This window comes from Camarhynchus parvulus, chromosome 9 (genome assembly GCF_901933205.1).
Source record: "Camarhynchus parvulus chromosome 9, STF_HiC, whole genome shotgun sequence".
Taxonomy (NCBI): domain Eukaryota; kingdom Metazoa; phylum Chordata; class Aves; order Passeriformes; family Thraupidae; genus Camarhynchus; species Camarhynchus parvulus.
Window position 1 is genome coordinate 14,616,359 of NC_044579.1, and position 20,313 is coordinate 14,636,671.

The 20,313-nt window shown below is 37.8% G+C and overlaps 2 protein-coding genes across 3 annotated transcripts in view; both read right to left on the bottom strand.

The window, feature by feature from the left end:
* Window positions 1-534: 534 nt before the first annotated feature.
* Window positions 535-7,019, bottom strand: RNF7 (ring finger protein 7). Its single transcript, XM_030954145.1, is given in 4 exon segments — window positions 535-2,256; window positions 3,707-3,754; window positions 6,843-6,983; window positions 6,986-7,019. Coding segments are annotated over 4 exon segments (342 nt in total). The 3' UTR covers window positions 535-2,137.
* Window positions 7,020-13,288: 6,269 nt separating this feature from the next.
* RASA2 (RAS p21 protein activator 2) overlaps window positions 13,289-20,313 on the bottom strand; it is a 44,128-nt gene continuing 37,103 nt past the window's right edge. Inside the window, exons 18-24 of one of the 2 annotated variants that reach the window (XM_030953996.1) lie at window positions 19,812-19,885; window positions 19,492-19,598; window positions 19,125-19,207; window positions 18,070-18,278; window positions 17,298-17,401; window positions 16,522-16,711; window positions 13,289-15,663 (exon numbers count right to left, since the gene is read on the bottom strand). In XM_030953996.1, coding sequence (XP_030809856.1) covers window positions 15,642-15,663; window positions 16,522-16,711; window positions 17,298-17,401; window positions 18,070-18,278; window positions 19,125-19,207; window positions 19,492-19,598; window positions 19,812-19,885 — 789 coding nt within the window. In that variant the 3' untranslated portion in view covers window positions 13,289-15,641. The remainder of the gene's footprint in view (window positions 15,664-16,521; window positions 16,712-17,297; window positions 17,402-18,069; window positions 18,279-19,124; window positions 19,208-19,491; window positions 19,599-19,811; window positions 19,886-20,313) is intronic. The other variant, XM_030953997.1, reaches the window with a different exon arrangement.

Genomic DNA, 20,313 nt, shown 5'->3' on the forward strand with positions numbered 1-20,313 from the left:
GTTTGGATGAGAAGCAAAAATGATTTATTTTTCATGTACAAGAGGTGAACAATGACAGAACTGAACAGAGGGATGTACTGGGATGTACTAACAACCACGCGCATCAGCCATATCAAGGTATGATTTGGAGTTCTCTGGTGTGGAGCTCATAGAAAGACTGGGACATAGGCTAATCACTAAATCACAGAGAAAATATGCAGGACTTAAAATTCATTACCTTATGTTCTGGATGAACCTCAATTACTGGTCAACAAGATACTTAAAATATGCAAACAGATACACAAAAATATCAGCTGCTTTCATTTCAACATTAACTTTCCTAATACCTCATTTGTGTCAACACCCTTTGAGCTGACACTTCGGAAAAACTCTTCCACAACTGTAATTCTCAGCTACTCTTGCCATGCATGTGACATGAGCTAAAAGCAGGGTTTGGTACTTTCCATATTCACCTATAAACCAAAGAAAAATGAATAAAGTCCTCTGATGGGACTAGATGGCACTACCAGAGGTCAGGTGGTAGTTAAGATACAGTTTGACTGTGACAGCTAAAATTTATTTTCATGCCCACTCTGATTTCTTTTTTTAGCAAGAATTTTGGGATTACTTTTACACAAACAGAAATACTCCACAACAATGTAAATGCTAGAGGCACTTCATTACTACTGTTAATATATTTTACATTTGTTTTGAGTTTTAAGACAGACATCATCTGGCATAGTAACAACTGATGTGGTAGAGTGTAACAGTGACTCAGGATTTTTTAATCTCAGTGTGCAATTAAACAAAAGCTACATTTAAAAAATCACAACATCTTAAAAACCAAGATTACAATATTAAACAAAACCACAGTAAATTCTGCAATATGCTTGATGAGACAGAGATTGGAACTACTTTATACCGTGAAGATAAACCTCTTTAAATGTACTCAGAATTAGACAGAAACACATCTACTGAGAAACACATTAAACATTAAAGATGATAGAAGTAAACAATGCATAATATATTGCTTCAATTTCACCCATATTGATTGACCATTTTATTAAGCCTGAATTTGTTACAGATTGAAAGCAATAATTCTGCCTCTCTGTTACATATATTTTGAAAATCCCACAGCATATATTCAGATTCATAGTAATTTGGATATTTAAGGAAAAGACAAAGTTAGAGACAAGCACTTAAAAAGCTGTAGGAAAAAATTCAAAGATGATATATTCAGGATTTCCACAAAAATTAAAAAATGCTTCCACCAATAAAAAGATAATAAAGGAATTTCTATTAACCGAATTTTCATGAAATCACAATTTAGCCTTTTTCCCTAGATTTAATTAGTGCCTCCTTTCCTTGGGTTATTTAAATTATCACTTTTGTTTGCTTCCTATATTAATCAGCTAACCAGCATGATTGTCTACACCTCTAGTTAACTGATATCAAATACATGGCTTTGTACAAAAAAATCTTTGGATTAAAAATACATGTCTCCATGATCACTAACAGAAATACAAATAAAAAAAGTTATTAACATGGTTAAATTTTAATGTTATGGCTGTAGAAATCATGTATAGAATATAACAGAGTAACAGATTTAGAGATACAAGAAAACGAAAGTCATAAAGAAACTCTCAATTAGAAATGTTTAATAGAGTGTAATGGAAAAAGCACATAGCAAATGTTTTTATACACTGTCAATTTTAGATTAAAACTCAGAATAGTTTCTTAAAAAACACACTGACTGTGTTTTTGCATATAATAGTACTTAGGAAACATTTTCTTTATCCTGGAAGTAAACTACGCAGTGTATCAGACCAGGTAAGGTGACCCTTTCAATTTAATTCATTTATCAATGGAAAAAGATTAAATGATCTGTGTTTAGGGTATAATCTACACTAAGTTTCTATGCTCTGATCCAGACAACACTCTAACCACAGCAGATAGATTTGTTGAAGTAGCATCTCCTGTTTGAATTGTGGAACCCTGCAGTGAGCCGGCCCAGAGGCCTGCACCAAACCCACCCTGCTCTTGGAGCAGGCAAACCCAGTGAGTCATGTCCTGATGGACATCTTCTGTTCTGCATCAGCATAGGGCATAACACACACACCATTCCAGTAAGTGCAACAGAAAGAAATCCTTCCAGATTTTATTTGCCTATTCTCTGGACTACCCAGTCCTGCTGGCAGAGGGGACAGCGATTATTCTGTTTCACCCACAAGGACATGCAGCAATTGTGGAAGGAATGATTGCACTCTCCCCAAACCACTGAAAGAGAAGAAAGAACATGTTCCAGTCACACTCAGCTGTTCAATCAACTCCTACAGCAAGATTCAAACTATCACTCTCAAATATTTATAAGCACTGGAAACTTCAGACAAAACAGGTCATCACTGACTTATCAACTGAGATTGGATTATTACAATCATCCTGTTGATAGTGAGTTCCACCATCAAGCCTTTTACTTCCTTCCAAATATTAAAAAAAGAAACACATATATTCTCACCTTCTTGTATAAAGTGATAGGGTTTTGTGACTGTATAAACACATTTAGGGATGAGTTCTATCCAGGAAATAAGTGCAACTATTAAAGATTTTCCCTTTATCGTCCCCAGTACCAACATAAAGGCAATGCACTACTGACTCATTATCACACCAGAGCGTATCACCAAATTCTCACATGAAAGGCACTGTTTGAACTGAAGTGTGTGATAGCAGGGAGGCATGTGTGACACAGTACAGAGTCTTAAAGTGGGACTTTACAACTGGAGTTATTTGCAGGCTACAGTTGTCCCAACACTACAAAAATTGTTATCTGTTATGCATTTACTCCTGAAAAATATTTTAAAACTTTGCCTTTTTTCCTTATTAACTCACATTTTCCTCACAAGAGCACAAGGGTACCAAAGGAGTGCTGTAAATTATATTTTTCCTGTCTATCTTAAATACTTAGCAAGCCAATTCAGATATCTTGAACAGGAAAACCCTATTCCCATTAAAACAATCATAAAAAAACCCCAGTGGCTCTTTTTGAGACAATACACTTCAAAACACAAAGCTCAACGGCATGGAAAAGTTTACCACAGCTTTAAAAGTTGTCTTAAAGATTTAAAGCAAATTCTTTGAGATAATTTTCACTATTTCCAATTTAAACACTCGGAATTAAGACCTTCTTTCGCATACATTGGCACTGAAAGTATGATTATGCTTAAACTGAAGCGATTCCACTTCTGAAAATGAAAAGTGAACAACCAGGTCGTTGCCTCCATTATCTCTGAATTACGAGTGGGAAAATACCACTTTCTAACTCAGACACACGTTTATTTCAGAACACAGGATTTTTACTTGTACTACCATTGTGCTTTCTGGCATGCACTGCTGAAAAAAAAGCAGCTTTTTCCTACCCACTTCAAAAATGTACATTATGATCTCAAATGTGCTCACAATGAAAAGAAACCTAAACCTCTTAGTTGTGTACGTGTTGACAGGAAATTGGAAGCTGTTTTGTTTTACAGCACAGCTGACATGAAAACTGATTTTTTTTATTGCTCAAAAATAAAGCATAAGGTATTACTAATGCAGAAAGATGATACAATGTAGAACAGAACACCAGTTTACTTTTGAGCATTAATAAAATCAGTATTCCCTTCAAACTTTAAAATGCACCATACTGAGAGAAGCTTCAATTGAAAAACAAGCGAATGAAGTCACTACATACCAACACAATCTTCTTGTTTGTTTTCAGCTTGACATCTAAGACAGGCATCTAAAAGTAAACAAGAACAAACTCAATTTGATTCTCAGGATTCCATCTTAAGAATAGGTTTGTCAGAGGAAAATATAAACTCTAATACAAATTTACAGAGGTAAAAATCTCTAGTTTTGATGTCTAGTTCAGCTCTTTAACATTAAATAGCTCCCTTCAATTCTAAAACTGTGCAAATGACAATGAAATATATATCTGAAAGAGATCAGAAGGACTCTGAACTCTCCAGCATGTTTTGTTTATTTTCCATTGCTTTGGTATTTTCATAACTTTTGCTGAAAAAAAGCCTTCTCCATTTTGTAGATATAAAAGCCCAGATTTGTGCCAAGGCACTCAGGCATATAAAGACCAGAGCAAGCACAAAGCCAAACCCTAATTACAGGACTTTGTTTTTCAGATGTCAGCATTTCCTTTTAAGGAAGTCATTCACAATTTTGATTTTTTAGGCTGTGCATCTCTCACCACAACTCCCACCACCTACTACTTTTTATAGTAGCTTCCCTTAACAACTACCTGAATCTAATTTTCACAGGAATCACAAACATATAAATATAGTGGTACATTTGATAATATATGTTAATAAATACAGAACAATAGCCAATTAAAAATATTTATCATCTTTATGCATTCCAGTCTGTGGCTTAAGGATTGGATGGCAGCTCCAGGACTCAGTAAGATAGAAGAGTGACAACTTCCAGGCTTCCCACTGTGCCACACAGTACAGTGGAAAAACACCTTTGCTTCTCCTTTGCCCCAACATGGGCTGCCACAGACACACGTGCACGAATCATGCACAACAGAAAGTGTTCCACTATTATGTGAGCAAACACATCTTCATCTCCTCCAAAGAAAAGGAACTAGCTTAAACAAGTGTCCTGCAGGTTGGATCTGGCTAACATGTCACTGATTGGACTAAATTCTCCCACAAGACAAAACTATAATATGCTACAGGAATTTAGATTTGAGTATTTTTGCAGTCTCTGCCAGATAGGGCCAGTGTTTCTATTTTAGATTGATCTGCTGAGACATTTTTCCTTTTCTCAGGTAATAGAGAACAAAGAGGAGAGAACCCTAAAACAGCTGCCCTTTCTTCATTGAGATAAAAGCAAAACTTTCCTGTTGTCTGTGCCTATAATGTATATTTCGACAGCAGTTAAGGGCCAACGTGCTGGGAAGATTCAGCTGAAGTGCTTCAGCTTGTATCATGGTCTGTGGGAGCCCACTGATCTGGAGTCACAGCAGAAAGTCACAATAAATCAGCTGCCCTATGGAGCCCTAGAGCTGCAGTTTCAGATAGAAGCAGCACAGAGAGCCAAGGCCAGCAATCACTGCCACCACACCAAAGTAACCTGTCCCCACTCCTACATCATAACCCCAAGGGGGTCAGACTGAAATAAGGACAGCAAAGCCAGTCCAGCTGCAATCCTGTGCTAACACTCAGCTAACACCTGCATTTTTCTCACTTTCCCTTGTGTACGTATCTAAGGCCACATTGGTTCAAGGAGTTAAACTAGAAATGGAGCCAGCTAAACACCTCCTTCCCTGCAAAAGTCAAACTAACCTTCAACAAGTGCCAGTCTCAGCCTGGCACTGCCTCCCACCTAAGGTTACTGCAAACGCAGTGGCTCTACAGGAGCCAGACCCGCTCTGGCAGGGTCAACGCGAAATTGCTAAACTGAAGTCAGAAATGATCAAGTTTCACATTCTAACAATGTGGTTTGTTCCCAAAAAACGACTACTAGATTTTTTCAATTTTTTTTTCTAGTTTCAGATTAAAAGTACTCCCTTGGTCTAGCTATGAAAAGATAAGACTTGTTTTTTAACTTTTGTAATAGCTCTGGGTAAGATTTTGTTAATATAAGACTTTTTTTTTCTTAGTGTCCTGCAACAGCCTAGCTTACAATGGGCATAAATATGTTTTTTAAATTATGGTTTACACAGAAAATGAAGCCAATTTCATATTTCCAGAGTGGTCTCTGTTTACCATAAAAAAAAGCAAATAATCTTCAAAACATGCTTATGTAAAAGATCAATTTCCCACCACTTCAGCCTGCACTTCCCCTTTTTTCCTCTTGTACACTCTTTTGCCTCCTCTGTTCCACAGAAGCTTCCCAGCAAAAACATTTATGAGAAGTGACAGAATTTCTTATTTTGCCTCATTTCTGTCAAATCAAATGCTGACTTCATTTCAGTATCATGGTTCCTGGCCCTACAAAAGCAAGGTGCTCTGGAGGGGATCTTGGGCCCTTTGTCCTGCCGAAGTGTTGTACACCCAAGCGAGAGGACAGTTATAGTGAGGATGACTCAGCCCAAGAGTAAAAATGGGGTATGCACACACAGTAAAGGAAGAATTTAAACAGTTTTCGAAGAACCAAGAAAAATACCATATTTAACAAAGACGTCAGAAAACAGTAATACGAGCCAACAATGAAGGTGCTTTCAATCAGTCTCTGGATTTCAAAACCAAGTAAATTAACCCCTTACTCAACAGATTTCTCAGTACATTTTGTTAAACTGCACCAGTTATCACGCTTGCAAAGTAGCGTAAGACACCTGGTTTAACAGATTTGAAAAATGAATTTTTATGTACATCCGTAACTGGTTCGTAAAAAAATCCTAATAAAAACCCCTTAACAAAACCCACCCCATAAAGAGTAGCCCCACGCATGCAGCACTCGGTTCAGCTCGGCTGTAAATAGGTGCTTTGCGGGATTGGCCCTCAGATGAGCACCAGCCCTCACGACGAGGGCGGCCCTGCACTACGGGGTCGGTCACGGAGCAGCCCGGCGGGGCCCAGGCCCTGCGTGAGGCGCGCACGGAGCGCGGCCCGGCCGGCCAGGGGGGAACTCGCTGCCCGACGAGTGCTGGAACGCGGCGGCCCGGCCCCCGCGGGGCCCTCCTCCTTCTCCTCCTCCTCCGGGAAGGCGCGGAGGAGGAAGCGGAGGAGGGAGGGATCAGGCCCCCCCACCCCCGTCTGCCGGAAACCGCGTCTCGGCCCCGCGCCCGCCGTGCCCGGGCCGGCGGGCACGGCCCCAGGCCCAGCCCAGGCCCCCCGCCCCGCGGCCATGGCGGCCCGGCCGGTGCTTACCCATGACCTGCACTCGGCAAATGGCGCAGGTGTCGCACTCCACGTCCCAGCTCCACATGGCCACCGCGTTCCACTTCTTCAGCGAGAACATCTTGTCGGGGGCGCCCGCCTTGGAGCCCGCGGAGCCCGGCAGCGAGTGGGGGCGCCGGGCTCGTCCCCGTCCTCCACATCGGCCATGGCGGAGGGGCGGGGACGCGGCGGCCGCGCGGGCGGCAGCGCCACCCTCCGGCAGCGGCAGCGCAGCCCCGCCCGCGGCGCGGGAAGGACCCGCGGGGCGAGGAGCCCCTGCCAGGACACCGAACGCCTTCAAAGAGCCTTCAAACACTTCTTGTGTTTCAGCAGGACACCTGGCAGGTGCTAGGCTGCCATTGCTCATGAAGGATGTTCTCGTACGCAGCGTGCATGTGAAACAGTCACAACTTCACCAATGGTCTGGGCTGCCTTGAGAATGGGGAGACAAGCCAATCCTCCAAATCAACACCTTTCCTAAGACTGCTAACAGAATACGCAAAACAGTTAAGCAGTGGCATGCACTTTGATCACTTTGGCAATAAAGTAAAAAATAAAATTATATTAAAGATTCTATGCACATTACTCAACTATCAATTCAGAAGCACTTTGAACACTGTTAAACAGGATGTGAATAAGGTCTTTTAGCTTGGCTGATTCACATTTCTCTCAATCCGCACTGTTCAATTCCCTTTGCCAGTTCCACTCCTTTAACTCATCATTCTTTTCTGTCCATCTTAAAAACCATCATGGCACTTCTGAATTTGAATTACTGGGACTAGATGTAATCTGAAAGGTTTAAAAAATATATCTATAAAAAAAGGTACATTTAATTTCTGCTATGTAAACTGTCTACTACCTCTAAATAGAGATTAAAAAGAAAAAAAAGAAAATTCTGTTGAAGTTTTGGGGTTTTTAGATTTATACAATTTGTCTTGTATATTTAACTGATGCAATTCTTCTTCAGTTCTAAGAGTAAACTATGAGAGAGATTATAATTGTGTTTGAGTGCTGTCAAACCATCACACGTGCTGTACACGATGCAAAGTCAAATATAAAGCACACTTAGATCAGCAGTGAAAGTAGAGCAAATATGACACAGGCACCTCTGACTCCGTCCATACTGCCTTAGAGAAACAAAGTGATAGCTTCCCACCTAAAAATTATTTTCTTGCTATTTTATCAGCTAAAGAGCTGTGTAAGAAAAATTCCACACCATTTTTGAGGAGTAGTTCTGGCAGTCTGTAATGCATTGTCCCCTGCAGCCACACATGACATTAAGGAGGTGACACATGGTAGAGTGGCACAAACCACAACAGCTCTTTCAGAGGGTTTTCCCTATGTACACTGTCCCTGGTTTTAAAAAATTGTAAATAAAAATCACATTTTTCAGACTGGGCATTTACTCATTCACTGAAAACATTCCAAATTGAGTATCTAAAAATGAGAACTCAAACTAAGTTCCTTTCAGCCCATCAAGGGGTTGTTCAGCTACAATTAAAGCAAATTGTGTGCTGCAGAATGGGGAAAAAAGAACACAAGCCCTGTGAGGAACCACTGAGGGAGCTGGGGGTGCTCAGCCTGGAGCAAAGGAGACTCAGGGGTGACCTTATCACTATCTATACCTTCCTGAAAGGTGGCTGTAGTCAGGTGGAGTTGGTCTCTTTCACCAGCAGCACTGACAGAACGAGAAGACACACAGTCTTAAGCTGCACCAAGGGAAGTATGAGTTGGATATTAGGAAAAAGTCTTTTATGGAAAGAGCGGTAAAGTAGTGGAATGGCCTGCCCAGGGAGGTGGTGGAGTCACCACTCCTGGATGTGTTTAAAAAAAGACTGGATGTGGCACTTGGTGCCATGGTTTAGTTGAGGTGTTAGGGCATGGGCTGGACTCGACGATCTTGAAGGTCTCTTCCAACCTAGTGATTCTGAGATTCTCTGAAAATTATTTTTATTAAAAACAAGGCCTTGACAAAAATGTCAGTTTTATGATAATGCAAAGAACAGTTATGTAAGTATGCATTTATCTTGGCCAACTGATGCATGTACTGGACTATATTATTCCACTTACTGTTTGCTCTGTCAACAGATTAACATACATCAAAACACTTGAGGACCGTGTCAATTTATCTGCCAAAGAAAACAATTTAAGCATACTCCTCTGCCAAAACTATTTCTTAAACTCTGGTGATCTGTGTCTCTCTGTGACTTCTTCCCAATGGGCTACATGGGTCTATTAATGGCCAGTAGGGCTGAGACTTGGCTACAGTGGGGCTGCAAGAGAGGAAGAGAGCACAGGGAACAGCACTGTATGAGCACACCACCACCTGTCACAAACTCACCTGTAGCAGCTCCTAAGGGTTTACTGAAGCTGCCAAATGCAATTGCCAAAATGGAAAACAGACTCCAATGCTGATAGGTACAGCTTCTGTGAAATAGAAGCATGTAGCAGGCATGTAGAAATATAAAGGAAATCACAACAGGACTTAGGGAAACAATGTATTGGAATAAACTATGCTTCTGCACTGGGACCATCTCAGTGGATGGGAGGAAATCACACAAATATATTGCTGCACAGCATAGCAAAGGGATCCTGATATTCCTACAAATGTATGTGACTGGGCATGAACTTCATAAAAGTCCAGGAATGAGCTCAAAGACTGAGAAGTAGCAATAATTCCAATTCTTAAGTGCATTGTGCTTTACTCTTCAAGTGAAACAAAAGAACATTCATGACACATAATACACAGAAGGGAAATCCTTACAGAAGTTATTTAAAAAAACCTTAATGACTTCTGCAAAGCAACCTCTATGCTTTAATGGAAAACCCTGTGTCACAAGAGACTAAAGAGATCCTGACTCTGCTGAGCTGCTTTAATCAAGTCTAAACCCTTGGAACTTCTCCATTCTTCACACAACACCCTGGCTCATCCATCTCTCCTTCTGCAGCAGAGATTAAAAACCAGAGACACAAAGACCCCTGACTGCTTTATGAAATTCTATACTGTGTTTTTGTTTGCTCATTGTTTTACTCTGGAGTAAAACTCAGCTATTACCATTACCTCTGAACAGTGCTGATTTTCAGGTTAGATGTCTGTCCCAAATCCATTCTTTAATTAAAGATAAAATTTTGCCTATTTTAACTGTAGTTAACTGTTTGAGAATGGAACTGCGTTCTCAATTGAAAACTGGAAACCAAATTATGTTGTTCTGTTGTTATGCAGGAGCACAGCCCCCTCCTATTTTGAAATATAGACACTTCCTATAAAGTTGTGAGGTAGCACAGTCTGTCTTATTATTTTTAACATCTCTCTGATATTTGGATCCTGCCTAGTATCCAGATGGACCCCAAAAGCCACTCTTACCAAATCTAGCCCTCCCCTCCTCAAAAAAAAAAAAATCCCTAAAAGTCCAAACAAAAAATAAAAACACTACAAAGAGAAGACATGTAACTTACCTATAGAAACTCCCTCTACTCACATATTTAAATTACTGGAAGGTGTTGCACAGGTGAACTTTATCTTCTCATTATTCACCTCTTCATATGTTATATCCTGTGTACCTACCATGTCATAACTAATTTTTTTTTTACCTTGACTTACACTTTTCTATTTTTAGATTTTGGCCAAGGTAGTGCCAAAAATATGCATTTAAATTCAAGCATATATATAAATAATAATAAAATAACAAACCCTTATAAATGTCACACCATGACAGAATGGAAGAACTCAACTGGAAAATAAATTAACTAGTCAGGAGGAAGCTAGATGAATTATTTTGGTTGTTACAGAAATCACTGTTTGTTTCGTGTTTCAAAAAATTCTGTCTTTCCTCTTGGACTTTTCAAATTTGCATTGCTGTACAAAGCATAGTGCCTTAAGTTACCTGGTATGGAAAGAAGAGACGGAATTGTAGATACTTCCCCTTCTTTCATTAAGTACTTTAATGGTCTGTGGATGAAAGATGCAGCTAATTGTCAGGTCTGTACTACTGCATTACTGTAGATCACTTGATTCTTAAAGGGGAGTTTCCTTCTTACTCATTTTTTCTCTGCTCCCTGCTTTTTCCAGGCTTGTTTCTGTATCCTCAGCAGCAGAAGGCAAGGGCTGAGCTAAACCCCGGGAGCTGCAGCTGAGCTCCGGGAGGGAGGGAGGGAGGTGCTGCTGCCCTTGGAGCCTCTGCTGCTCAGGATACACTCATCAGCCTCCCTCCCTGCTGCTGGACACATTGCAGTCTGCCACCACAAAGCATGGGATATCCTGGATCTTTGGAGAAATCAGAGGGAGCAGGTAAGAGATTTTTACCTGTAAGCCTTGAATTCCACAGTGGGTTTACTTTGGCTGTTCTATGATCCTCTCGGCTTTTTTTTTCCCTGTGTACAAGGAATGACCAAAAAATAAAAGATGAAAGTGGGGAACAAATTCACAATCCCTTAAAGCAAACAAATTGTTTGATCCAATTGTTTGGATTTAAAGTTTCTAAAACCTGTATAATGATTTACATCCTCTTTCTGGTGAAATTGTTAACTAGACTTTCATACAATTGCCATGGCATTTGCTATAGTAATTATGCTAAAATAATGATGGACTCAAACACTTAAAAATCTTGATCATACAAGATTTTCTATGGAAAAATTGTATTAAACAAGATGGATGAATTTTGTTATTTACCATAAACATTTATTAATATAAAGAATATTTTTAAAATAATTTCAGCAAGGTCATGTATTTGCTTTTATTAAAAAAAATACCCAAAATATTCTTACCAAGAATACATAATTAAAATTCTTAATTTCTGTACCTAATTAAATGCTTACAAAGCACATGCCTTTCCTGAACACTGTAGCCACCAGATCGTTTAAAAATCTTATTCTCATTCTAAAGCAACCAAATATCAACATTTTTGTCCCTGATTCAGGTACATAAAGTGCCTTTCTATTAAGGCTATATTCCCAATTCTTACAACCCTGCTGTTCAACTCTGAAATTAAATTTTTTTAACATTGTTTATTATGATGAATCCCAGGAATACACAAAGTATTTCAGCAGCAGTCTCATCACAGCTGGACACAGTAACACTGATATACTCTCCTAACTGCTATTAAAGAATTTTTGGTTTATTTAACGTGCATAAATCACATCAACCTTAGATAACATGCTTTTCTAAGTATTTGTCAGAACTTCAACTAAATTGCATGCATTTGTGCATTCTACTAGAAGTTGCTTCTTACTGGGATCTTATTGGCCTGATTTGGATCTGATGTGTATGCTCTTTTTAACACAATACAGGATCTGTCCTTATCACACGTGAGTAAATGTTGCAAACTTGGTCATGCAGCTGACCAGGAATTAAAGGTAACGTATCGTAAAGCATTTATCATACATTTATTAATAGAATCATTTAGATTAGAAAAGACCTTTAAGATCATCAAACTCAACTGTTAACCCAACACTGCCAAGTCTACCACTAAACCATGTCCCTGAGTGGCACATCGACAGATCTGAAATGGGAATGCCTTTCTGGTGTCACAGCTTAGAGAAAACTCAGGTTAGTGGAATGGTTAGAAAAGGCAGTATATTAGCAGAGAAAAGAAAGGATCAATCTGCTGTAATCATTACAGAACACGTGCAATTCTGTTTTTTAATGTTAACAGAAAAAAATTCCCTCCTGTACTTCCAACTTCATATTTACATTCCTCTGCTTTCTCATCTCTGCAAATGAATGTAGTGACCACTCATACTAGGCCTTAATACATCTTACCTCAGATTATCAAAATTAATCAAAATTGTTGGAAGGTTTGCACTGTAACTCCTGACAAAAGCTTCCATGCTGGCAACAAAGGACAACAGGTCACTTCTCTGCACAAGGAAACAAAACACCTCAGGGCATTAAAAAGCGCTTGTACAAAACTTCCTTATAAAAAAATGCCCAGAAGAACAGGAGGGGAGAGTGGGTGGCAAAAAAGTGCCCAGATTACATAAAGAAAAGAAAGCAGATTGAGAAAAGTAAACATTATTTTTTCCATATGCAATATATTTTAAATAGTTCTGACAAATTCTACAGCCTGTACTGGTACACAGCACAGGTAATGGAACACAAATCAGTATAACAAGAAAAAAATGAGTCACCTAACCCTAACAACACAGTACCAGCTATCTGTCAACTCAGCAGACTAATCATTACAAACCTCTTAAACACTGTCAAATTCCCAAGGCTTCTCTGATGCTCTTACACTAAATGATGAACCAGCACTTATCTCCCCAGACACCAATTTCGAATGCAACAATCTGCAGATGCCACATCCCCCAGGTCAATTTTGGTGGGTTCTGCCCCCACCATCAATTTTCAAGTTTCTCTCTTTACGCCCAAGTCCTGTATGTAACCCCCATTCATTCAGTTAAGTGCTACCATTTTAAACAGCCAGGCCTCACAGGAAACACACAGCTTATCTCAGGTTTGTTGTAATTTATTTCTGAGTTATTCTCAAGCAATGTTACAAAACATTTTAATGTCTTGATAAGAAAATAAAATTTAAATAAAAATACATTCAACAATACATCACCATAATAACATTAAAACTTTTACAATCCTAACAGAACTAATTACTGAATAACATCACTTTTCTAGACTAATCAAAATGAATGCAACTTTTATTATTAATCATCCTACTTGTACCTAATTAAATTCTAGAACATCTACTGTACTTTAAAACATTATAAAATGAGAAATCAAATCTCAATGGTCACAAATATTCAGTGGCCTTCTGGGTTTTTTTTTCCTCAGTATTCCAGTACCAAAGCAAAAAAAAAAGTGCATATTATAAAACCCCAACATTGCAAGAGTATACTACTCAATTTTTCATAAATTTTAATTTGAAAACAACAGAAAATGGCTCCAAGGAAGAGGGTTTGCCACAGGGTTAATTCATATACAACAAACCCTAATTCTGACACTCAACCACATTCAACTTTATTTAATGGCAGTTTTTGATTAATGGCAATTTACCTTTACCTTGGCAAAACACATGTATTTGCATTGCTGAATTCTCCCTCACTTTTAACTGTTGGCAAATAAAAGTCCTGTGAACACATCAAATGCGTAAAAAAGGAAAAGGCAAAACCAGCTGAGGTGATTAAATGATTGTGATGTTGCAGATCCTAGTACTGAATCCCAGATATTCTAAAATATCTTGGTATTAAAATGAAGTCATTTTAACAAGTTACATTCATTCCTAAGAAATTTCAATCCTGTCTTGCCACCTTGCTTCCATTATAGAAAGCCTTCTTACAACAGTATAACAAATGTGTGGTAATTCCAACACCTTGCTGTTTCAAGCATTGTGGATTTCTAGTCTAAGTTACATTCCTAATTAATTTGGCCAAATCGTGATTGGAAAAACAAAACAAAACCAAAACTAAAAAATACCCCACAAAACAACAAAAGACCCCACAGAAAATGCTTTAAAACTAAAAGTACCACATACAACTTTTATTAAAAATAATATTCCAAGGAGTACCATTGTATTTAATACTGACAAAGCAAAGTTGCCACAGTAATACCTTTGCTTCTTCCTGGTTATATACATATACTTTTTCTCAGCAGAAAACTAACTTCTCAGACAAAGTGAGCAAAAATTAATCTTACTGAAGTCAGGAATGCCAGTTTAAAATTGTGTTAAGTGGCAAATACGAATCTATGTAACTAAAGATACAAAAATATTCACTGAAGCATTGTTTAAAGACAAAACAATGTTGATCATTCAACTGATCATAACAAGCAGATACTACAAAGTATCTAAAAATAATCTGGGATAGTCCAGATATCTAAAGTGCTTTGAGTGATTATAATAGAGATTATTTATTAGATTTGTAGTCAAAAGTTGAGCTGGACGTAGTTATTACTTTTTATAAAAAGAAGTTAAATCATACATGGGATGATGTTAATTGATCAGTACTTAACCACAATCTGTTCACACTTAAATTTTTCTAACTGTAGGCAAACCTATTTAACAACAATGTTACTACCCTGCATTTCTTTTCAGATTAAGTAAAAATATGTACCTTAAAAAATGCTAAAGAAAATAGATAGTGGTCTAATGTCACTCCATATGTTACTCACTCCAAATGTAAACAAGAGGTATAACGTAAGTTCCCTGATTTCTTCTTTAGTACTTAATAACTCAACTAACACTGGTATTTGCTGTCCAGATTATTTGCAGGATACTGCATGGTTCTGTAGAACTTCAACTGTAGATAAATCAAGTCCTGACAACACCTAATACAAGAAAAAAAAAGTCAAATATATTGAGTGTGAAGCTTCAGATTTTTTCCACATCATAAGATCTTGGGATTTCTAGTTCGAGATCTGTATCAGCAGGGCAGGCACTCATGGTAAACTCATGCAAGTTTGCAGTGTATGTACTGAGATGTAATCCAACCCACAAATGCAGTGTGGATTTTCTTCCATGAAAAAGCTTATTTGTTTAGAAAGTTCTTTCCAATAAGAAAACAATGGCAAAACAACCTTTAGATTTATTCACATCTGTTATTTCAAGAACCTGGAACTTCAAGTTCTTCAGCAAAATGAGAATAAACCTTAAAAAACAGATTTCCAAGAAGGTATTTTTCTCTTAAATATTAAATAGATTGTCAAGACAACTAGCATTTATGTTCATTCTTAAATATTTTGCAAAAATGCATATAATGAATTTAAAAAAACCAACCAAACAAAAAACCAAAACACTAGAACATTTCCAGTTTCTTTTTTCATCCAAGTGGGCCAGTTGGTTTTGGTTACAAAACAATCGGATTTTCTCTGCAAAAAAACAAAATATTCTATGTAAATACTTTTAAGACTAACATTTGCTTTCTAGTTCTCATAATGCAATTTTAATTTATCAAGCAAAAAAACCCAATTTCTACCATTAATTGCAAAATTTAGTGATTTGCAAAAACCTCATTTACTTTCACATGGGACCTTTAAATCACCATCAATTTTTCTGAACAACTTGGGTCAAACACTAACCTAAGTAAACCAAATCAGGGTTTAAGCTTTTCTTTTTTTCCTGGTCAATTAATCCTTAGTGATACAAAGAAGAAATCTAAAAACTTGTTAGTGGTGTTCCAGAGGCATAAGCCAGGATTAGAGAGAATGAAAGAATGTGTTCTGGAATAACAATGTACTCCAAAGAACAGTTTTTTTACCTTCACAAGAAATAGTATTTATCATCAAGTATGGCAAGTAAAACACAAACAGTAAATATGCTACCTGAAAGATATGTTTCTGCAGTAAAATTTTGACAGTTTCATATAACTTGATACTTCAATTATTTAACCAAAATTTTGGAAAAAATAATAGAAGGCAGGCATACTGTTATGGATAAATTTTGTGTGCACTTCAAATGCTAAGCGGCAAGAAAACTAAAGAGTCACTGCACCCTGTTACAGGAATCTCAACAGTAACAGCTGAATCCACACCAGAGGAACTCAGATCTTCAACAGCTGGTAAAAAGCTGCACTACTACAAATGATGTACCTTATTCTCTCCATGTCTGTGCTGTCCAACTCTAACTCTGCCTTCATTATCTCTACCCCAACAAGTCTGGCCTGGCCCCATGATTTATTTTTTTCAAAATACACATTTATCAATGTCAAAGTTACACAAGATACTTACTCACTACCATATTTGGCACTAGATGATCTCTTCTTCTGGTATTTTTCATGTGATTCATCCAGTTTTTCTACTGTATCTATTATCTGCTGAAGTGTATGAAAAGTGGCTACAGAATCTTCTATGGTGAAGTTAGAGTAATCATCTGGTTCTTTCCGAGGACCTTGATAGACTGCTATACTTCCACAAGCCTCTGCAAAAACAACCACAATCATCTCATTTAGAATTACAACAATTACCAAATCTAACTCCCATGCAAATGGTAACTCCAACACTCTGAAATGTAAAGTTACTCTGGCTAATACATAAAATGGATTAAGATAAAGGCAGGAGGCAGTATCAATTAAATGTATTTACAAGTCTATAGCTTATGTTCTGCTAGCTGTGTTCAGCATCTTGAGCATCCAGCTCTCTCCCCTTCACATTAAGAGAAGTTCAGCATTTCCTTACAGCAAAACCATGCCTAATATTCATCACATAGTAAGGAAAGGGACAACAAAGGCAGAAAAGCACCATCTACAGTTGCAGTTTAAACTATTAAAATATTACACATATGGAAATTCATCTATTGTAAAAAATGCCTAAAATCTATTGTAAAGAAATGCCTGAAGAACATCAGACACCAGGGCACTTTGAATTTTTATCTTCTATCTCTTTCTCTACTTTCTATTATTTCCAGGTGAATCGTTAAATTCAGTTAATTGTTCAAAATTATATTCTTGGCCTAGAGAACGAGAACTGAGTATCAGTGTAATTCTTCTTAATTATCATTTGGGTACCTTCCAACTTCTGTAGTTTAGACCTGTTGATAGTGAAAAGGGAGTAAATTCTTTCCGTCTCTCTGTCTCCATCAATCTCAATTTGAGTATCAGCAGGAACATCTCTAAAAGGTGAACAAAGACAGGTAATCAATATCAGTAATTCTTGAAAGCAACTAGAAACGGATTCTTTTTCATTATACATAGCCTTTTAATATGTTTACCACCCATAGACAGTTTCACAAAACTTAGTATGTAGTTTATATAACCTACCCAGTTAAGGATAGATTTATTTTTAAAAGAAACCACAGCATTTCTTTGTTTTCAGAAATCAGCAGCTTCTAAAAAGACATCAAAGCATTTTAAGATGTTATGAATTCTTCTGACATACCTACAAAACCCAAATGATTTGTCAGAATCTACATGCAAGACTATTTAGCTAGCTTTCTTAGGGCACTCCTTTAAAATATGTGGTTTATAAAACAAGACAAAGTCATTAAGGAGAGAAGACTTCCAGGCTGAACTTTCTGGTGTGTCATATTTCTTCATGCAACCTGGCATCTGAATTAAATCCATTACTCTGCATGAAGAGATCTCAGAAACAGGATATTTGTGCTTTTCATGCTGAGCAGGTTCCCTCCACAGGGTGGCACACAAAGTAACAGAGAAATCCAGCACCCTGTGCCTGATCCCCGTGGCAGGTCTTTTGGCATTTTGCAGAATTAGAGGGGGAAAGCCTTGCTGCCCTGGGTGCAAGCTGCAGAGTGGCTCCCACCCCCGGGGCAGCACTTACGCGGTGCAGCGCGCACAGCCCTCGGTGCTCTCGGCCGTGGCCTTGCAGCACAGCCAGCTCCCGTTCAGGAAAGCAGAGGGATGGTAAAAGCTTAGCCTCCTCTGGTTGCACCTGGTTACCCGGCAGAGAGCCTCTATCCACTCACTGGCTTCTACACAGTTATTTGCTTGGATATAGAGTGGCTTTTCTCCATGAAGTACTTGAAACATCTGTAGAAGAAACATATTATTCTGCTGAGTAAAAAAATCCAGTTACCGAGCAACTTCAAATATGTTAAAAGATTTCAGTGCTCAGGCAATTCCACAAACTCTAATTAAGACAGAAAGCGAGACAAGGGAGAACAGCAGACTTTTCACCTCTTTCAACTACACAGAGGAGAAAAGCCCCACCAGAACAGCTTCCTGTGTTCTCATCTAAGAAAGAACCCTTATAAATTAGAACAGGATGCATCTTCTGTCCTCTTCATCCACATATCTTTAAGTGTGACCCCAGATTTCACACAGCATGACCTTCATGCTTCAGCAACAGAAGATTGCCAGAAGTCTCTCCTTTAGAGAGACTGGCCTTAGTGACAGCTGTTCTTTCATCACTGTCTCAGATGTTGGGACTGACATAAGAACAGAAATAACTGATGTGTTCCAGGACCAGAATGAGGCCGTGAGCACAGACAACTGCCTCAGCTGATGAAGGGATTGTAGGAAGTTCTCATCAAAAGGAATAAATACAAGTTTGGTAACACTGCATTTCTAGTAGTACATAATATAATTTCAACTGCTTCGTAATAAGGTCATGTAGTTTTAACCTTCATCCCAGAAATTTGGCAAGGGGGGCAAAGTCAAAATCAGTCAGAAACTTGGTGGAGATTGCCAAGTTTCCAGGTTAATTTCCATGTTCAGAATACTTGGAGATACCGCATACAGCTTGTTATTCCTGATCCATAAAAGACCTTTTGCTGAAGTGTTTAGTAATGGGGTTTCATTTACTCTGTAAGCTAATAACAATCTTTTATTTAAAGAACATATCAAGAATTATATATAAACTATCTTTTGACCCACATTTTTCTTGTTGAAGGAGTTCTCATCAAGTTTCTCCACTGCAAGGATGTTTTTGATTGGAATAGTGAAAATTGGTTCTTTATCTGTAAAAAATTGTAAACAGAGGAGTGAAGCAATCTTTAAGAACTGTTTTATAATCTCAGGGCACTGACACTGAAGTTCATGCTCTAATAATATGCATTTTTATTATGGAAAAAATAGGCATGAATCAGACAGAAGCCTCTATTAATCAAGGCAAAAGTAACTAAATGAATCATAGGTATTTTAGGAAAAGAAAAAAATTATGCCATTTTAAAAGCAAAAAAAAGCTACAAACACTTAGACAATATTGAAAAATAAACATAATTGTAAAATAAACATTATTTACCTTGCTGTTTGTGGTATGTGAATTCTCTACTTGTTAGACAGAACCATCGTTTCTTGAAATTCTTTTTACCAATCCGAGTCCTTCCCTGAGCTCTTTTGTACATTTCTCTGTAAAGAGAGAATCAAATGAAACGCAACCATTTCTTCAAAATCATTTATTGAGATAAGACATTATTGGGTACTAAGAATTGTCTAAATTACAAATATAGTAATTTCTACAATATATCAGACATTTCAATAGCATTAATCTGAATCTGGCATTAATGAGAAAAGACTGAAGTCAATTTTGTTACGGACAAAATAAATTCAAGATGTATTCACCCTTCTTTTAGATGTATTGGCTCACTCACACCACTGGGCTCCTTACTCTCAGTAGAGGAAACATCATCCAGGAACTTAAGGAAAAAAACCACAGGGAGTATAAATATACAATATTCAGAAACACAAAAACCCCAAAAGCTATTTTGAAAATATAAATGTACAGTTTCTCCTTTAACAGAACAGTTATTTTATGCAATAGATGAAAATATGTGGCAGGGCCTTGGAACAAATGTAACAAGGGATGCCCAGAGGTCCCACAAGCTTTCTTTAATGAGTTCCTAAACAGCAGAACCAATAACAATTTCTTTTAAAAAATGTACACTTTACTTTTTGAACTAAATTAGCTTAGTTCACTAAGTATAACTCTTGTGTATGGTTTTGCTATGTTGTTTTTTGGTTTGGGGTTTTTTTAATGTCTGAAACACACCATAACTTTTCTTTTTCTCTCTAGTAGAAAACTGAACACTAACACAACTGTTTAATAATGAAGACTGATCAGCTA